This window comes from Sardina pilchardus, chromosome 8, assembly GCF_963854185.1.
Source record: "Sardina pilchardus chromosome 8, fSarPil1.1, whole genome shotgun sequence".
NCBI classification, from domain to species: Eukaryota; Metazoa; Chordata; class Actinopteri; order Clupeiformes; family Clupeidae; genus Sardina; species Sardina pilchardus.
In genome coordinates, this window is record NC_085001.1 from 31,408,208 (window position 1) to 31,425,120 (window position 16,913).

Genomic DNA, 16,913 nt, shown 5'->3' on the forward strand with positions numbered 1-16,913 from the left:
AGTCAGAGGTGCTAGGGGGAAGCGAATTTTCTTTCACCGTGTAAAAACTCAGGGCATTGACCTTTCCATTAAATTGTTGGAAAGACTAGAAGGAATACTGTGAATACTGTATTGTCTTTGCAGAACCAGGGACCTGTGAAGTATTCTTTCATGGAATAGAAAGCACGGAAAGACCTTTAGCTTCAGGGGTAAAGCTAAAGCTTGGTGTTTGGCTGTCAAACAAGGATGTGCACTTTAACTAATATACAGACAGACACATGCACACACACACACACACACACACACACACACACACACACATATACATACAAACACACACACTCACACACACACACCTATCCATGTAAGACTGTTGAAGACAAGCTGCTCTCTCACCTGATGAGTTGAGGGCAGGTGTGTGTCTCTCTTTCAGTGCCACTATGCTATGAATGACATGGCAGCTGCTGGAGTCTCTTGGAGTCTCTCCGGTTCAGCATGGATGTGAAGCACTAGACCTAACACAACACATACCAACCTTCATTCAACCAGAACGCGCACACACACACACACACACACACACACACACACACACACACACACACAAACAAACATAAAGTAAGAGGGGGAAATCCAAGAACTCAACAGAGCGTAGTGAATGAGGACATTTCAAACATTAAATGTGAAAGTGTCAAGGCCATCCAATGGTGGCTTATGGCTTATGTCCATCTAAAACATGCTACATATCTGCATGCATAGATACACAACCACAACAACCCACAACAACAACACACACACACACACACACACACACACATATGTAGCCACTCTTAATTAATATAGCATTTTAAAGGCACCAATATTCTCTTGTGAGCTGTGAGAGTTCTTGATTTTGTCTGTCCCTCCCCCATGCAGCCGCACCACTGGTTATTTTTAACTCTTTAGTATGTGCTGACTCTGGCCTTTCTGCTCAAGCCCATTTCTCTCCTGTGCCTTCTACTCCAGACAGCAATGACTTAGCCCTTACTAAGCAAAGAACTGTGTGTGTGTGTGTGTGTGTGTGTGTGTGTGTGTGTGTGTGTGTGTGAGAGAGAGAGCGAGAGAGTGTGTGAGGGGGTGTCTAAGAATGTACATGTTTCTCTGTATGAGTGCACTGTCAGCTGTGCAGTTTTTAAGCTCCTAGTGCTGACCCACTGTTTGTTGAGTTGTGTTTCATATTATGTGAATGTATATCAGTGTGTGCCTACCGGTATATGTGTGTAAACATGTGTTCATGAGATAGTGTGTGTGTGTGTGTGTGTGTGTGTGTGTGTGTGTGTGTGAAACGTGTGTGTGTGTGCGTGTGTATGTTTGTGTTTATCTGTGTGATGGTCCCCTGTATCGTGTGTGTGTGTGTGTGTGTGTGTGTCTGTAACGTGTATGTGTCTGTAACATGTGTGTGTGTGTGTGTGTGTGTGTGTGTGTGTGTGTGTGTGTGTTTGTTTATCTGTGTGATGATCCCCTGTAACGCACGCGTGTCTGTGTGTTTGTGTGTGTGTTTATCTATGTGATGTTCCCTGTATCGTGTGTGTGTGTGTGTTTGTGTGTGTGTGTCTGTAACGTGCGTGTGTGTGTGCGTGTGTGCGTACGTGTGTGTGTGTGTGTGGGTGTTTATCTGTGTGATGGTCCCCTGTAACACACGCGTGTGTGTGTGTGTGTGTGTGTGTGTTGCTGCGTGTCCCACAGGGTGACGAGGCGCAGGATCTGCCGGGAGAGCACGTGAGTGAGGAGCAGTTCACAGATGAGCATGGCAACATAGTCACCAAGAAGGTCAGCTTCCCATCCCGCTTCCCATTGTGCTTGGCTGTGCAGGGGCTGTACTGTAGTGTGGTGATGAGCCAGGGTGGGCCGCACTCACACTCCACACCCCCAGCCTTTATAAGCGCTTATGAACCACCCAATGAGCCTTTTCACGTGGCTGGAGATTTATCAATTCACAAGTTAAGAAGATGCTGGCTTTGAGCAGTGCTTCTTTATTTCTGTGTTTATAAAGCCTCTATTAAGACATTTTAAAGGCTCGTTGCTGGTTCATAAATGCTCTATAATATGCATACCTGATGCACTTTCAATAAAAAGTGTTGCCCCATCTCTCACTCATAATGTACACAAATGAAAAGCTAAAGCCTCATAAGCGTGGTGATGATTATTCTGATAACAATAATCATGGAACCTTTTTAATAACTTGTATCAACTACTACCAAGTGCTGTTTGTCTAGTTCCCAAAACAAACTAGTCACTAAGGGTGCCTAACATGAATGAGAAGAAACCTTAATGGTTATGGGTGCACTTACTGTACTTTACCAGACAGGAAATGAGTGCTTGACTAGTGTGGAGTGATTCATGCTGTGTGCTGTTCATTAGAGTGAAGGGTATAGAAAAGGACTACACTGAGGATCTACATTACAGCACCCTCTATTGGAGCACAAAGCACACATGTTTCTCAACCTGACGACATTTTATTTAAATCCTTCAACCATATTATTTCTTTTGCTCATCATTTTCCGTTTTTCTTCCTCCCTTGCATTCCCCCTTTTTTCTTATCTTTTCTCATTCTTCTTTTCCCCATCCCACTTCCCCCCTTTCTTCTCTTCCTCATCACCCCTTCACACACCTCCCCTCCCTGTCCCCCTATCCTCATCTTTCCTATCCTCTTCTTCTCTCCTGCTCTTCTTCACATCCCCCCTTCTCCCCCCTCTGTCTCCTTGCCATCCCTCCCTGTGGGCTGCTGTGCTCCTCCAACCCTGTGGGTGGCGCTGTAGATCGTGAGGAAGGTGGTGCGCAGAGGGAAAGGTGCAGAGGATGAGGGTGGTGAACTTCTGCTGGAAGGTTCTGTCTCTGAGGAGGGAGACAACGAGCCGTACGTCAGCTACGCTGTGCTAGGCCACGACGCCAAGGTGGGCCTTTGAACCGGGCCTAAGCTAGAACCCCAGCCCGGCCAGAGCTGAGCTTAAACTGGGCCTCAGCAGGATCTGTCCACTCACAGATCACAGGCTACAGCACACTGGGGAGAAAGCCAATCAGATGCATCAGGGGCATGTCTTTAAAGCTCAGGATCCGGGCCAGCTAGAGACAGGACAGCCAGTTTGAGCTGTGGCCCCTTACACAGTGTGTTAACGTGTGGATGTGTGATGTTCTTCCTATTCAGTAAGTGCCCCAGAGTCATTATCTATGACTCAGGAGTCAGGAACTTCTAATAAAGTTAAACTTACAAACTTCAGTTTTGTGTGTTTCCCTGAATAGAGAGAGGGATGGAGGAAAGTTAACCGATATCTTAGAATAAGAATTAACTACCTAACATATATATAAGCATTTGTTTTTGCTCAATTTTTAAAAAAAATATAAGTAATAGAGTAAGATATGTTCTATGCACACACAAAAAATACTTATTTCTCTGAGATTTTGCTCACAAAACTCTTAAAATCTGTGACTTCACCTTTGCCAAAGTAATCCCTCAACTTGACAGGTGGCATACCAAAATATACTGATAAAATGCATGATCATTCCATAGTCTAAAATTGCCTATTTTTTCACACAACACAATGTGACTGATGTCACAAGTTTGTGGGAGCGTGCAGTTAGCATGCTTATTTCTCAGTTAGCAGTTAGCATGCTGACTGCAGGAATGTCCACTATTGTATGTTGCCACTGAACTGAATTTGAAAGAGTTTGTGAATCTGAGTGAAATTAATTTTGTGTGCATAGAAGAAGTCTTACACTTAAACTTTTAAAAAATGGGGGCAAATACAGATCCTTTACATTATATTTTTACATAATACATTATATGAGGACATAGAAGTTCATTTCTATAAACTTAATGGTGCATTTTATAATAAAATGCTTGAGTAGCCTAGTGTATAAATGTATCATAGTTTAATGTGTTTTTTTGTGTTTTGTGTACACTAACATAATGGTTCACTAGTGTGTGCTATCTTAGTGGACACTAGAGTTTATGACCGTTGACGTAACATGATTTGACTGATCAAGAAGACACTAGATTCATTGTGGGTGTGCATTAGCCTAGAGTGTGTTGTTTGCGCTAGAATCAGTGGCATATTTTTTATGTGTTTTGTGTATCTAATTTGGGTCATTAAGAATCTGAACTAGAAGTGGCCACTGCAGTTTGCTGTGAGAATGTTTAATTTATTGTCCAAATGTGTAAATGTGTACTAGTGTCTTGTCCCAACCAACTACAATGCTAGTGTACTACATGGAATTCTAATAGTGTTTAAACAATTTCAGTACAACAAATTAGAGATTTCAGATGGCATCACATTTCAAGATAGATAAAAACGCTCATTCTCCTGAGGATCCAGCCAACAAAACCACTATTTCCCTCAACAAACAGGTTGTTTTAGGGTAGAAAAAGACCTGAAGGATACTGAAGGAATAGAAAGCTCAGGTTTGCTGTGCCGGGTGAGGACCAGATATTCCATTCCCCAAAATGTCTTTTACCAGTAATTCCCGAAAGTCCTGAGATTTGCCATTGGTTATCCATAGGCATTCATAACTGAGCAGTGTCACCTGCTGGGTAGATTCTTTGTCATTGCTGCCCGACCCATGTCATGCAAAGCATGCATCGATGTGACAGCTGACCAGTCGGAAGGGAAAGATAATTAGGATGGCCATCACAGCTATTACATCATTTTACAGCAGTAATATAGCAAATTCCAAGCATGCTCCTGATTTGCCTTCAAAACTCCATTTTCAACTCTTTGTCCTGCGTTAAGGGATCTTTCTGTCATGTCATAGGCTAACATGCAACCATTTTGACCGCAGCAAAGCATGCTCTGTATTTTTCTTTGTTGTATGTGTTGTACGTCCTGAAGTTCCTGAACTGTGGTACTTCCTGAGTGTGGCTAAGTTCCATGGCAATGCTGCATTGACGAAGCAGACCTTCTCTGCCAAGCTCCTCCTCTCGCTTCACTGCAGGCTCTGCCTCTGGCCCCTGCTGTAACCCTGCCTCTGTAGCATATTTAACGTGACACAGATGACATTTGAGTTTTGTACTACCTCCAGACTACGCTAACCCTGGGTGCAATTTTGACTTTAGTCCTGCCCTCCGTGGTCCTCTAGCACCATTCTAATCCATCTCCTAGTTCTTACTCTTGCACTCCTGCCGTCCTGTTTTTTGCTGTCCCATTTGCACTCTGTAGCCTATGATGATTGATTGTTAATCCAGATGCTAGTCCTGTCTCAAGCCTGGTGTGTTCTGTAGATCTAGTCTCTCTTACAGGCACATTTAAATGTCTGTTCCCTTGTTCCATCTTAACCCTGCCTTTCCTGTCTACTCTAGTTTAGTCCAGGTGTTAGCCACTCCCTGGGCCTCTGTCAAAGCAACTGTTCGCTGTTCTCTTGCTTTCGAGTTCTCTGCAGACATCTCTGATGCCTTTGCTTTCTCTTCTCTCTCTTTCCCTGTCTATCTTGCCTTCTCCTCTACCCTCCCTCTCCCTGTCAACATCTCTTGTCAAACCTCAACCTCTGTAAATTTGATCTAATCACTGTGTGTTCAACACTTTAATTTTTCATCTCTCTGCTCTGATATTCATATCTCACTCCTGCTGTCTGCTTTCTCATCGCTACTACCTCTCTCTCACCAACCCTTCATCCTTCTCTTTCTGTCTTGACTGATTCTGTCCATCACCTATCATTCTTCTATATCCACCTCTTTCTCTCTCCTCTCCCTGTTTGTATCTCTCCTCTGTGTTCATTCTTGACATCCTCTGCACTCTTCTGCCCTCCTTCTGTCTCCAACACCATCCCTCCATCCCCGGGGTCCTGGCTTTCCCTCACTCCTCTCCTCCTCCGTAGCCAGATGTTGTGGATATGAAGAAAGGTGCTCAGATAGTAAAGTGCGTCAGTCTGCGGAGGGTTCAGCAGTGATGGCCACGCCCTCCTCCTGCAGGTACTGCACAGGCTTAATCCCTGTGTGTAACCCCTGGGATTAAACAGCTGTTTGACATGAGCTGGTTTTGCAGTACTGATTTTTCATTGTTGGTCATTTAAACTCCTAGCTACAACTGTTCTGTTTGATTGGTGTTGGAGCTAAAGGAGTCTAAAATAGTATTATATTGTTAACACTGAGTCTAAATTAGAGTTTGATGAAGTATAGCAAAATTGCATCAAACCAGATTACCATATAGCTAATTTCTGAAATATGTTGGCAGCTTGGCAGGTCTCAACAGTCTCAACAGTAACTAGTTCAGACAGGAAACAGGTGAATGAGTGAGTAAAAGATTGCTTAAGCCTCATTCACACAATAAACTTGCTTACATTTGAGTAGAAGAAACAACAGATTACATAACTATTTTGCCCTTTCACTCCCCTGTAACAAATTACGCTTCTCCTCTGTTTACACGTGAAGACAAGGTTTAAACATTGCTATCCATGATCTTTGCTTGCCATCTCTTAACCAGTGGCAGTTGCTAGCGTGCTTATGAACTGGCCACGCGCCAGAGGCTGCATGATTTCAACACTGTGCTCTATTTCGGATATAGGAGAGGTGTTCAATTCCTAGTGATATCAATCAACACCCAAGCCTATTTACCATTAAAAACCAAATCACCATCAAAGCAACTTCACCAACAGAAGTTGAACAGCCTTCGTGAGCATATCACTGGGGTTATCAAGCATATATCTTCCTTCATCAGTGTTAAATTAGGCCCACAACACCTCCAGAGGGCTCAACAGTGGTGTCTGGCATCCTAGGCCCATTCCCCTCCACACTCATAATGGATTCTCTACCAATAAATACTGATAAATTCTTTGATCATTCATCTTTATTGCTGTGACTGTTTATGATCCAATCAGCAACATATCCAAACAAAATGGAAACCCTTGATGGGGGCACTAACAAGTACCGGCAAATTATTTGCTCATTCGACTTTGTTGCCATGGATTCTAAGCTGTAATATTAAAAATGCATTCAAGAGTAGGTTACCATAATTCCTCACCTATTAGCCAAGGTTTATACATCGATTTTGCAACACATTTTCTGCTAAAACACAGGGAAGGGGTATGGATTGTGTATTGGCTTCATTCACACATCGGACCCGATCGTTTAATTAATACCACTAGAAACCTGGGTTTTTCTTTGTGTGTGAATGAGGCTTTTGTCTAGGTAAGCCAGTGAGCCAAATAATTGAGAAGAGGGTCAGAGAGGTCTCGTGTTTGTTCACTTTGTCTTCACAGGTAGACCCTTTAAGGTTTTCCAGAGAAACCTTAAAATGTCTACATATATAGCGTACAGACAGACCCACTGTGGATTCTTCAGAAGATCCCATCATTGCTTAGATGATGTCACTTAAACGTAGTGTTCCTGATTGGAAACGTATGGCATGTTTAAGCAAGTTAAATGTTCACATGGTGTTCGACATTTGTGTTGGAAAAGCACTTGTGTACACATAGAGAATCTTTTTCTCCAGTGCTCCGGTACTTTCACAATCCTGTACATTGGTATTTTCATAATATTGCAAGGGACATTCTAGTGATGTCATGCCAAATGAACCGTTTTGGAGGAGGGTTGGACAGTTACTATAGGAATTTTCACAGCTCAACTGCACTTTCAAGTAAATTATGTTTATGGGATAGTTTGAGCTTTATGCATTGCCACCTATCCTCCATTTTGCCCAACCCTCAGTCTCAGAATGTGCCTTGTACAGATATATGAAAATAGCAGATGACTTTTCAATGCAGTGTAAGACCATGCCAAAACACATTGCAAAAAAGTCTCTGCACATTATAAGTTGAAAAGGGGCTTGTGGTGTGTGTATATGTTACGTAATGTATGTTTAAGTAACAAGTGTATGTGAGTACAGTAAGTATATGACTTAATAGGACTTATTATTTTGGGCTGACTAGTGTCAGATTTAATTTATTATCACAGGTTAACGGCATAGAAACAAGAATAAAGATTTCTATCAATGACACAGTGATGTGACTATATTTTCTGGGCTGTGTTAGCTCTCAGTCTACTATAATTTTGTGGTCCTGCAGTTTAATCTGGATGTTCCTGTGCAGTCCGAAGTCACAGCTTGTATCTGATTCAAGTGATGAGCTGCCCATAGCTGTTGCTATGTCCATTAACTGAATGTTAAATGTTAACATGAAACAATAATACATTGAGATAGTGTTTACTACTATATTAATTACGGTTAACATATCCTGAAATGTGCTAATGAGATGTACTGTACATGAGATGTACATGAAATAGTTTTAAATGGTATCATATTCTATTTTGTAATAGGCAACTTAACTCCTGAAAGCCAGACATCTGAAAATTCAGCTTCAGAAAGTAAAAGTCCTACCATGTATTCTTTCTACCTGTGTGCTTAACACAGGTGATTTCACTAATAAGCTCATCTACACTCTTAACGAATGTGCTGGAAACGTCACAAACTGTGTTAGAAACATCACAAACGGTGTTGTCCATATCTGGACACAGAGATGTGTTTAAAACAATGCAAGTTGTGTTGTTTCAACACATTCGCACACGTTTTAAGAGTATACCTGGCTCAAGAGTTGTGCCAGTTAGAGTCAGCTGGTTTAGTGAATGGTTGTAGTCAATATGTACCAGGACTTTTACTTGCTGTAAGCTAACTGATGTAGTTTAAAGGAACACTTCACCGTTTTTTCATATTAAACTGCGTTCCCTTAACTAAGACGAGTTGATACATACCTCTCACGTTTCAATGCGTGCACTCACTGGCTCTGGTTTGCACGAGTAGTCACACGACCAAGTATGGTGAGACAAAATAAAAAGTGGTGCATTTCTAAGCAGGTAAGAGGGATATCCTCACTCTTGCACTTTCAGTTTCTCTTTGGAGTGAGGATATTACTGCGCAGAGTCTAAGTGCTCCCAATGTATACCGTCACACAATATAGTTATCCCTTTTACCTGCTTAGAAATGCACCACGTTTTATTTTGTCTCACCTCACCATGTGACTAACTCGTGTAAATGTATTTCAATAGGGAAAACATGGAAGTGTTTGGTCGCTTCTAACTTCATCTCTGTTTGGCACGCATTGAAACGTGAGAGGTATGTATCCACTCATCTTAGTTAAGGGAATAGCATAGTTTAATATGAAGTGTTCCTTTAAACTTGTGCCTTTTCTGGAGTTGTTCAATTTGTCTAATTTTCTGATGGTGCAGGCAACTCATATCAGAAAGGGCATGAGAGCACGTGGAGTTGATAGAGCTGCACAGTCGTCTGGTGTACACTATATACTTTGTCACCACCTGATGTAGTGTCCTTTTCTCTTCCCAATTGTACTTACATAATATAGCTGCTCTATACCCTCAGAAGAGGTATGGATGTGAACTTGGCTAACACATGTACAGTCCTTTTATTGTGGTGTATGACCAATCAAGAAGTCTATATGCAGATGTCATTTGTGGGCAGGGGAATGTGTGAGTGTGTGTGTGCGTGTGTGTGTGTGTGTGTGTGTGTGTGTACGTGTATGTGTGCGTGTGTGTGTGTGTGTGTGTGTGTGTGTGTGTGTGTGTGTGTGTGTGTGTGTGTGTGGTTGGGGAGTGAAACCCATGCAGCTGTTCCAGCAAAGTCAGCTGCATACAAAAGGACGACCAACTGGCTTTTACTGCCCTGAACACTAGTGTATGTGTGTGTGTGTGTGTGTGTGTGTGTGTGTGTGTGTGCGTGTGTGTGTGTGTTTGTGTGTTTTTGTGTGTGTGTGTGTGTGTGTGTGTGTGTGTGTGTGTGTGTGTGTGTATTCATATAGCACCATGCCATTGTGCGGTATGAACAATGTGCAACAGTGGCATTTCTGCACTACTTATGTGTGTGTTTGGTTTGTTGCATGTTCAGTGTCTTGCTTGGCCCCCTTCTTTTTTTTCACTTGAACATCTCAGTCATCAACCATCTTGTCATCCACATTCCTGCTTGTCTGTCTCAAGATTTAGCCAATATCCTGCCTGTCAACCTGTCAATCACCTACCCTCAGGCTGCCTGTAAATCACTTGCCAATAGCGAGTTGCCAACCATGTGCTGCCTGTCAATCATGTGATGGCTCCTCCCCCATGCTAGTGTCTGCCAAAACAATGGAGGTGAGCGCAGGGAAAGTAGCAGAAACATGGACAGTCTGACCTTGAAGGCCCTGAGTGTGCGCTAGTGCAACCTTACTGGAGGATATCTTTGGACTCAACGACTTGTTTTCTGACTTGTGTACTTGTCCTTCCCTCCCTCCACAGGACCTGCCCCCTAACCCCTCCTACACAGACACATGATAGACACTGATGCGGCGAGAAGAGTGGCGAGAGGCCAGTCACCCGAAACCACCACCCGTCTCCATGGCGACAACATCAACAACAAACAACAACAACAACAAAAATAACAACAACTACTGCAACCATGTCCACCATCACTACAGACACCCTCTGGAGTCGTGGAGGAGCCATTTTCCTATGTTATTGTTTTTTAAAGAAGAGAGAGATGAGGACAGACATAGCTAGACGAGGCATGTTTTCATAGAAAACCAAATCTTAAAAACAAACTAAAGCAAAAAAAATAAGAGAAAAAAACCCCACAAGCTTCCTGTTCCTCTCTGAGCATGCCAAGAGCTGCGCATGGCCTGCCTGCTGACTCAGCACCTACTGCAAAGGATCATGGGACTCTGGGTGGGGCAGCAGTTGTTGGGGCGCCCCGCCCGATGATGGATCTGTATGATGGTTTACTAGTTGCAACTTTTGAAAAGGGGATGACTTCGCCCCTCACAGACATACATTCAAATTCTACTCACAAGACATCCATAGACACCCAAAGACACATGTACACTGATACTCACAAGCACCCAGACAAACACACTCATACATCCACAAATCCACAGGCAATCATTAACATGTGCATACACAGTTTTAGTCTTCCACTACATGATATATGCACCCAAAAGCTAGATGAATGGTGAATGAATGTACATGTGCGGGTGTGGATGTGTGCGTGTGGATGTGTGTGTGTGTGTGTGTGTGTGTGTGTGCGTCCGTGTGTGTGTAGAAGAATGTTTACGTGTATGTGTGTGTATGTTATGTCACGCAACTATGCTATGACGACCACGCTGCTGTCTTGAATACCCCAAATCGCTCCTCTCTCTGTTATAATGTTGGGTTCAGTAGAAACATACAATATCTTGTTGCTAATATTATTATTATTACTCTTATTATTCTGAGATATTATTGATATTCTGTAGAGATTGCTCTTTGTGGGAATGAGAACTAAATCTACTTTGTTGTGTTGTTCTGCCTGTTTTAAATGTCAAACATTCTGTCTGGAAACTCTCTTCTTTTTGAGTATGTCATGTTTCTGTTCTCTTCCTCTCTCTCTCTCTCTTTCTGTCTCTCTATATACAGTATATATACATATATATTTCTGAAGCAGTCAGATGAGATGTGTGTTGCAGCTCTTTGTCTTTATGGGAAAGGGGTTCCCCAGGCAACACCTCCAGCCCATCCATGTGGCTCAACACCACTACCCACCAATTAGATGAGATGAGGGTTTCAGTGTGTTTCCATATAAGGGCACAAGTCAAGATCTTCCTGATCAGCTATTTACAATATCCCACATGCGTATATTGTTTACGCAGGCCCACACACACTGGATTTGTACTTCTCTCACAAGCTGAAGACTCCAACACAAACATCCATGTAGCTTTTTTGACCAAACAGGGGACCGCACCAGACATATCTATTCTCACATAAGTACACACATAAACATACTTGAATGTACACGTCAGATGCCCAGGAAAATGGCCTAATAGCAGTAGCAGTTTTGTCTTCCATGATCATGGGGCTTTAAGTTCCACACACACAACGCCACACATCCGTGCCTCACTCCAGCCCAACTCCGTGGGTCATGTAGCACAGACAGAAGTATCACTGTGTCACCATCTTGTAGCTACTCAGCATTCTCGCTCTTTTAGCTTGACCTGTGTTGACCTGAGTGGAAGAGGACCTATAAGTGTCTGTGTGTGTGTTTTCTGTCTGTGGTTCTGTTTCTCTGTGTGTCTGTGGTCCAGATCAGTCAGTAACAGTAGATTTCCGAACACGCACCTTGAGAAGCAAAGCAATAAACACACACACACACATACAGTATACACACCTAATAATCTGACTTGGCAGGAAGAAATCATTATTTTATTGTGTTGGTCCCCTGCACAATCCAGATATAGTAACACATTACAGAGACCGCACACACACACACACACACACACACACACACACACAGCTACCCTCATGTCTAACACCTTCTCCTCCTGTCTTTGACCATACTCTTCCCCTGCCCTTCTGTATGTCTCTGTCTCGGTCTCGTTCCCTCTCTTGTTGTCCTCCACACACTAATCACTGTGATCAGCCTGACCCTTGACCCTTGACCCTGGACTGTGCACTGCCTCTCAGCCTCTCAGCTCCTCCCACCTCCCCCTCCTCAGTCTAACGCCACATTCTGGAACAGATCTCCAAAACGTTTTGTAGCCTACACCGAATGCCTCATCAAGTGATGCATGCTTTCAATTCTGTCATGATGATACCCACATTATACGGATATTTGGAAACCCATATTTGATCACTGATCAGCTTAAATGTGAGCCCCGTCTGTAGTCCCTGCATACAACCACTAAAACATACTGCTCTCAAGAACAGATATGAAAAAGACAGAGTTCTTAGAAGCGTTTAGTATTCAAAGCCATTTCACTCAGACCTTAGTGGTGCAGCAATAACTCCACAGAAAGACAGGTGACTTCATCATCTAGTTGTTTGTCAGTTATGGACATACCTGTGTGTGTGTGTGTGTGTGTGTGTGTGTGTGTGTGTGTGGCAGATGTGCGCGTGTGTGTGTGGCAGATGTGCGCGTGTGTGTGTGTGTGTGAGAGAGAGAGAGAGAGAATTTTGTTAAACAGACTTGAAATGAACAACAAAGTTCTCATTCTCCCATCATATCAGTCCAGCAAAATGTGAATAGCATGTGATGTTTAAGGCGTAATGAATGTGAACCAGAGTGGTTTCTATGGAAACAATAGGTTCACCTCAAACCCATATCTCCCACCACCACCCACCCAGAAACACACATACACACACCCCAAACTGGCATGTGTGTATTGGGAGAGGTAATTTCCTAGGCTCTGTGTATGTGTGTATGTATGTGTGTGTGTGTGTGTGTGTGTGTGTGTGTGTGGGTGGGTGGGTGTGGGTGTGTGTCAAAGAGAGAGAGAGAGGTTAGAAGAGGAGAAACATGAGGGGTCACTCAGAGAACTCTCATTCTTATGCAAATAACCCCAAATGTATGCATGGCAGGAATTGTAGCACCTCTTTATAAACAATATATGATGTCAGAGCCTGTGGACCAGCACATGCACAAACAAGACAAATGATCCCACAGGATTGCTCTGTGTGTGTTTGTGTGTGTCTATGTCTGTGTGTATGTGTGCGTGTGTGTGTGTGTGTGTGTGTGTGTGTGTGTGTGTATGAGTTAAATCAATGTGTCATGTCCTTCTGTTGCTCCCATTACATTGTAAATACATATGGCACCATTGTGTCATTTATACACACACACTGTACATACATATATAGATATACACATACAAGCATACATACATACACATACAAGCATACACACATACATACATACATACGTACAATACATACATACATAAATACATTCAGAATGTATGCTGCATATGCAGACATTAAAATACACGCGTCCACTTGGTATATGGTAGATGTTACATTGTAGCATATAGCGGTTCTTTCTCTGATGTGCTTAGATTTAATCTGTCTCCCACTTCCATTCTCCGAGGGAGAGAGACCAGGGAATGAGTGGATGAGTGGAAGTGAAAGAGAGGTAGACAACGAGAGAGCATGCAACTTTGTTTTCATGATTTGTATTCATCCATCTTGAGTTTTGGACCTGTCATTCTTACAATGTAGCAGTTTCCTATGGGGGAATCATGTCATCTGAGTCCTCTAACCCTGCCACCCCCTCCAAAAACAGACAAACAGACAGTGGGATGGTCCATGGGCTTGCTCAAAAGGCAGCCTCTGCAGTCAAGTCCATATTGAAGCAAAAAAAAGGGGGGGTGGGGGCTTCTGGCAAGTGGACATCAACAGGAACCACTGGAAAATGATGATATGAAATGTGGCTGGCACTAATGGAGACATATACTCCCATAGAGTGGACTGAAGACATCATTAACGCAATAGCATATTAATCAACCATTATGGAATGCAAACTGCGCACATGCACAGAAACATGTTTTTAATATTAATACATATACAGAAATATATGAAAAAAATATACAAATATATATTTACTTAGAATGCTATGCACTTGCTAATGGGATCCACCCCGCCCTGTCCGGGGTTGTAGTCATGTTATGGATGTACTGATAGCATCTTAGCAACCACCAGACTGCTGGGGAATGCCTGCTGCCGTGGAAACGGACCCACGGCTTGTTAACCTCTTTCTCCTGTGTTTTTTTATTGCTATGGAGATGGCAATATATGGAAAAAAAATACAATCCTTTCAGCTCTGCTGTGAGGGACATGTATGACCCTGTACACCAGCTCAAACATTTACAACATTAATAAAGAAAATAAATATCCACAGATATATCTGGGTATTTATCTGTGTCTGTTGGCGAGTGTGTGTGGTTGTGTGCAAGGCTTTCGGAAAAAGGCATCTCCCTCCTCATAAAAAAAATGGTGAGGATTCGCTGTGGTACCCTTAAAGGTTTAACTGACAGCCGTTAAAGCCTTTGTTTAGGCAGTCAACTTTGTTTGTAAAGTGTGTACAGTAATGTGTGTTTGTGTGAATGCCCATGTGTTGGTGCATGTACTCCCCAGATAACACAGTTTGTGTATGAGCTATACACAGTGATTTTTGTCAGTGTTATACAACATGTAAATTCTATGTACTGCATGAATAGACCTGACATCAGCAAAGGAGCAATCAAATTGGTTGATTGTAATTATTGACACGAGACACCGACACATACAGATACGAAGTGAAGACAATTTGCAGCTGTGCTAAACTCTCAGAAGAGTGTTGGCACTCTGCTGAACATGTGACATTCCTCAGTAAGGCATCAGTATGGGATGGGTATGGGTAGATGTCCTCCTCCCCTTCCAGTCTACTGGTCTTTGCTTTGACATCACAATGCCACTAGAGGGCAGCAAGCCTCACTGAACCCTCCTAGTCCAGCTGGACTTTTCTCTATTCTCTGCCATCAGCACTGCAGGGACACCTCATACCTTCTGCTCTCTCTCTTGCCCCCTCTCTCTAACTGTTTGTGTATTTAAACATCTTGATTATTGTAAACACATTGAAGCCAATATATGTTGCACTTACTCGACATGAGTTATGTCTTTAAAAATCTGAAATGATTTATAAAAATGAAATATGGATGGTTTTGTATTTTGTTTTTCTCTCCATGTCCCTGTGTCCCTCCCCCACCTCTCTCCCTCTGTCTGGACCTCCCACCTGCATCATTAAAGCTCTTTGATGGCTGACGGCTCTTCATGGACTGTGTAGTAAAAGTGCTCTCTGTAGGCCTACAACAGCTCAGTGCCATAACAGGACACCGGCCTCATTTAAACCCCAGAGGTGTCACTCAGGAGAAAGTGTGTGTGCAGTCATTAGTTTGTAGTAAATGTGTATTCCACTGTGAGAGTGTGTGTGTGTGTGTGTGTGTGTGTGTGTGTGTGTGTGTGTGTGTGTGTGAGAGTGTGTGTGTGTGTGTGTGTGTGTGTGTGTGTGTGTGTGTGTGTGTGTGTGTGTGTGTGTGTGTGTGTGTGTGTGTCCACCTTCAGCTTCTTCAGTAGGCTAATTATACTTAAGAAATGTTGACATTGCATAATGTTTGCATTAGTCACGCTTAGTGCAGCCAACATTTCCGTTGATTACACATAACATAACATGAGGTTTTATCATCAGAGTCGCCGACCTAAAGCAGTTGTGTATTACAGGGAGATGTGAGTTCGCCGGGCGGGGCAGAGAGGCAGTCTTGACAGCATCGAATACATGTTCTACCCGAGCGACCTCCTGGCATTCGACATAAAAGTTAATGAAGTGGAACATGTGGATTGAGCATAGCTTAAACGCACTGCACCAGGTCACTCTAATTAAACTCTAATTCGCGTACAGCTTTTATGTGTTATTATTGCGCTTTGAACATGATAGAGATGTTGCAACTATGTTAATGTCACCGATGGCATCGTATGACGGAATTGAGACGGTCAGGGGATTTGTTTATCCCTTGTCCTCCCCAGCGGGAGCGCGCTGGGCGGGGTCCGTGCGTCCGTGCCGCTGTCACTGCATGGTCGGGTGATCCCTGCAAGACATCAGTTTTCCGCCGGCGCGAACGATAAGCACCCGATAACATCAACAGACAAGTGGCGAATCAACATTGCCCTCGCGTCGACAGCTGTATCTCCCTGTTCTACAAGGAAACGGTATGTAATTAAGCGTGTTCAATTGATGACGAAACAGTCGACTACAGCCGACTAACAAGCGGCACCGCACAGCCTATGGAGCTTCTGTTGCGGTGTGATAGACTGACATGCGCACCCAGCCTAAAGCATTTAAGTTCTGTCACTGGTGGAGTGCTGCCAATGTTATGGATGCAAGAATGTTATAGGCCTACAAGCTACATAGTTTACATAGTCTACATAGCCCAGACAAACATATACAGTTGTTAGGGTGCAGTTTTTCAGCATTCTTTGCATACATTGAAGGATAAACAGCTCTATTAGTCGGTCAGTTTGTGTCTTTGCCCGGTGAGGATGCAAGATATTTGCAGAAAGCTTCATAGCACCTGGTTGAGTTGATGCCAGAGAGGGTGATGTTGCTTTAACAAAAGCCCCTTAACAAAAAGCCACTCCTCCTGGATGCTGGCTCAGA

The 16,913-nt window shown here is 43.2% G+C and overlaps 2 protein-coding genes across 3 annotated transcripts in view; both read left to right on the top strand.

The window, feature by feature from the left end:
* ank1a (ankyrin 1, erythrocytic a) overlaps nt 1-15,520 on the top strand; it is a 120,065-nt gene extending 104,545 nt beyond the window's left edge. The window contains exons 41-43 of the mRNA XM_062543605.1: nt 1,702-1,785; nt 2,775-2,909; nt 10,220-15,520. Coding sequence (XP_062399589.1) covers nt 1,702-1,785; nt 2,775-2,909; nt 10,220-10,255 — 255 coding nt within the window. The 3' untranslated portion in view covers nt 10,256-15,520. The remainder of the gene's footprint in view (nt 1-1,701; nt 1,786-2,774; nt 2,910-10,219) is intronic.
* A 499-nt stretch (nt 15,521-16,019) lies between these two features.
* LOC134089225 (tripartite motif-containing protein 16-like) overlaps nt 16,020-16,913 on the top strand; it is a 6,116-nt gene continuing 5,222 nt past the window's right edge. For both annotated transcript variants that reach the window (XM_062543606.1, XM_062543607.1), the window contains exon 1: nt 16,020-16,465. The gene's annotated coding sequence lies outside the window, so the exon portion shown is untranslated. The remainder of the gene's footprint in view (nt 16,466-16,913) is intronic.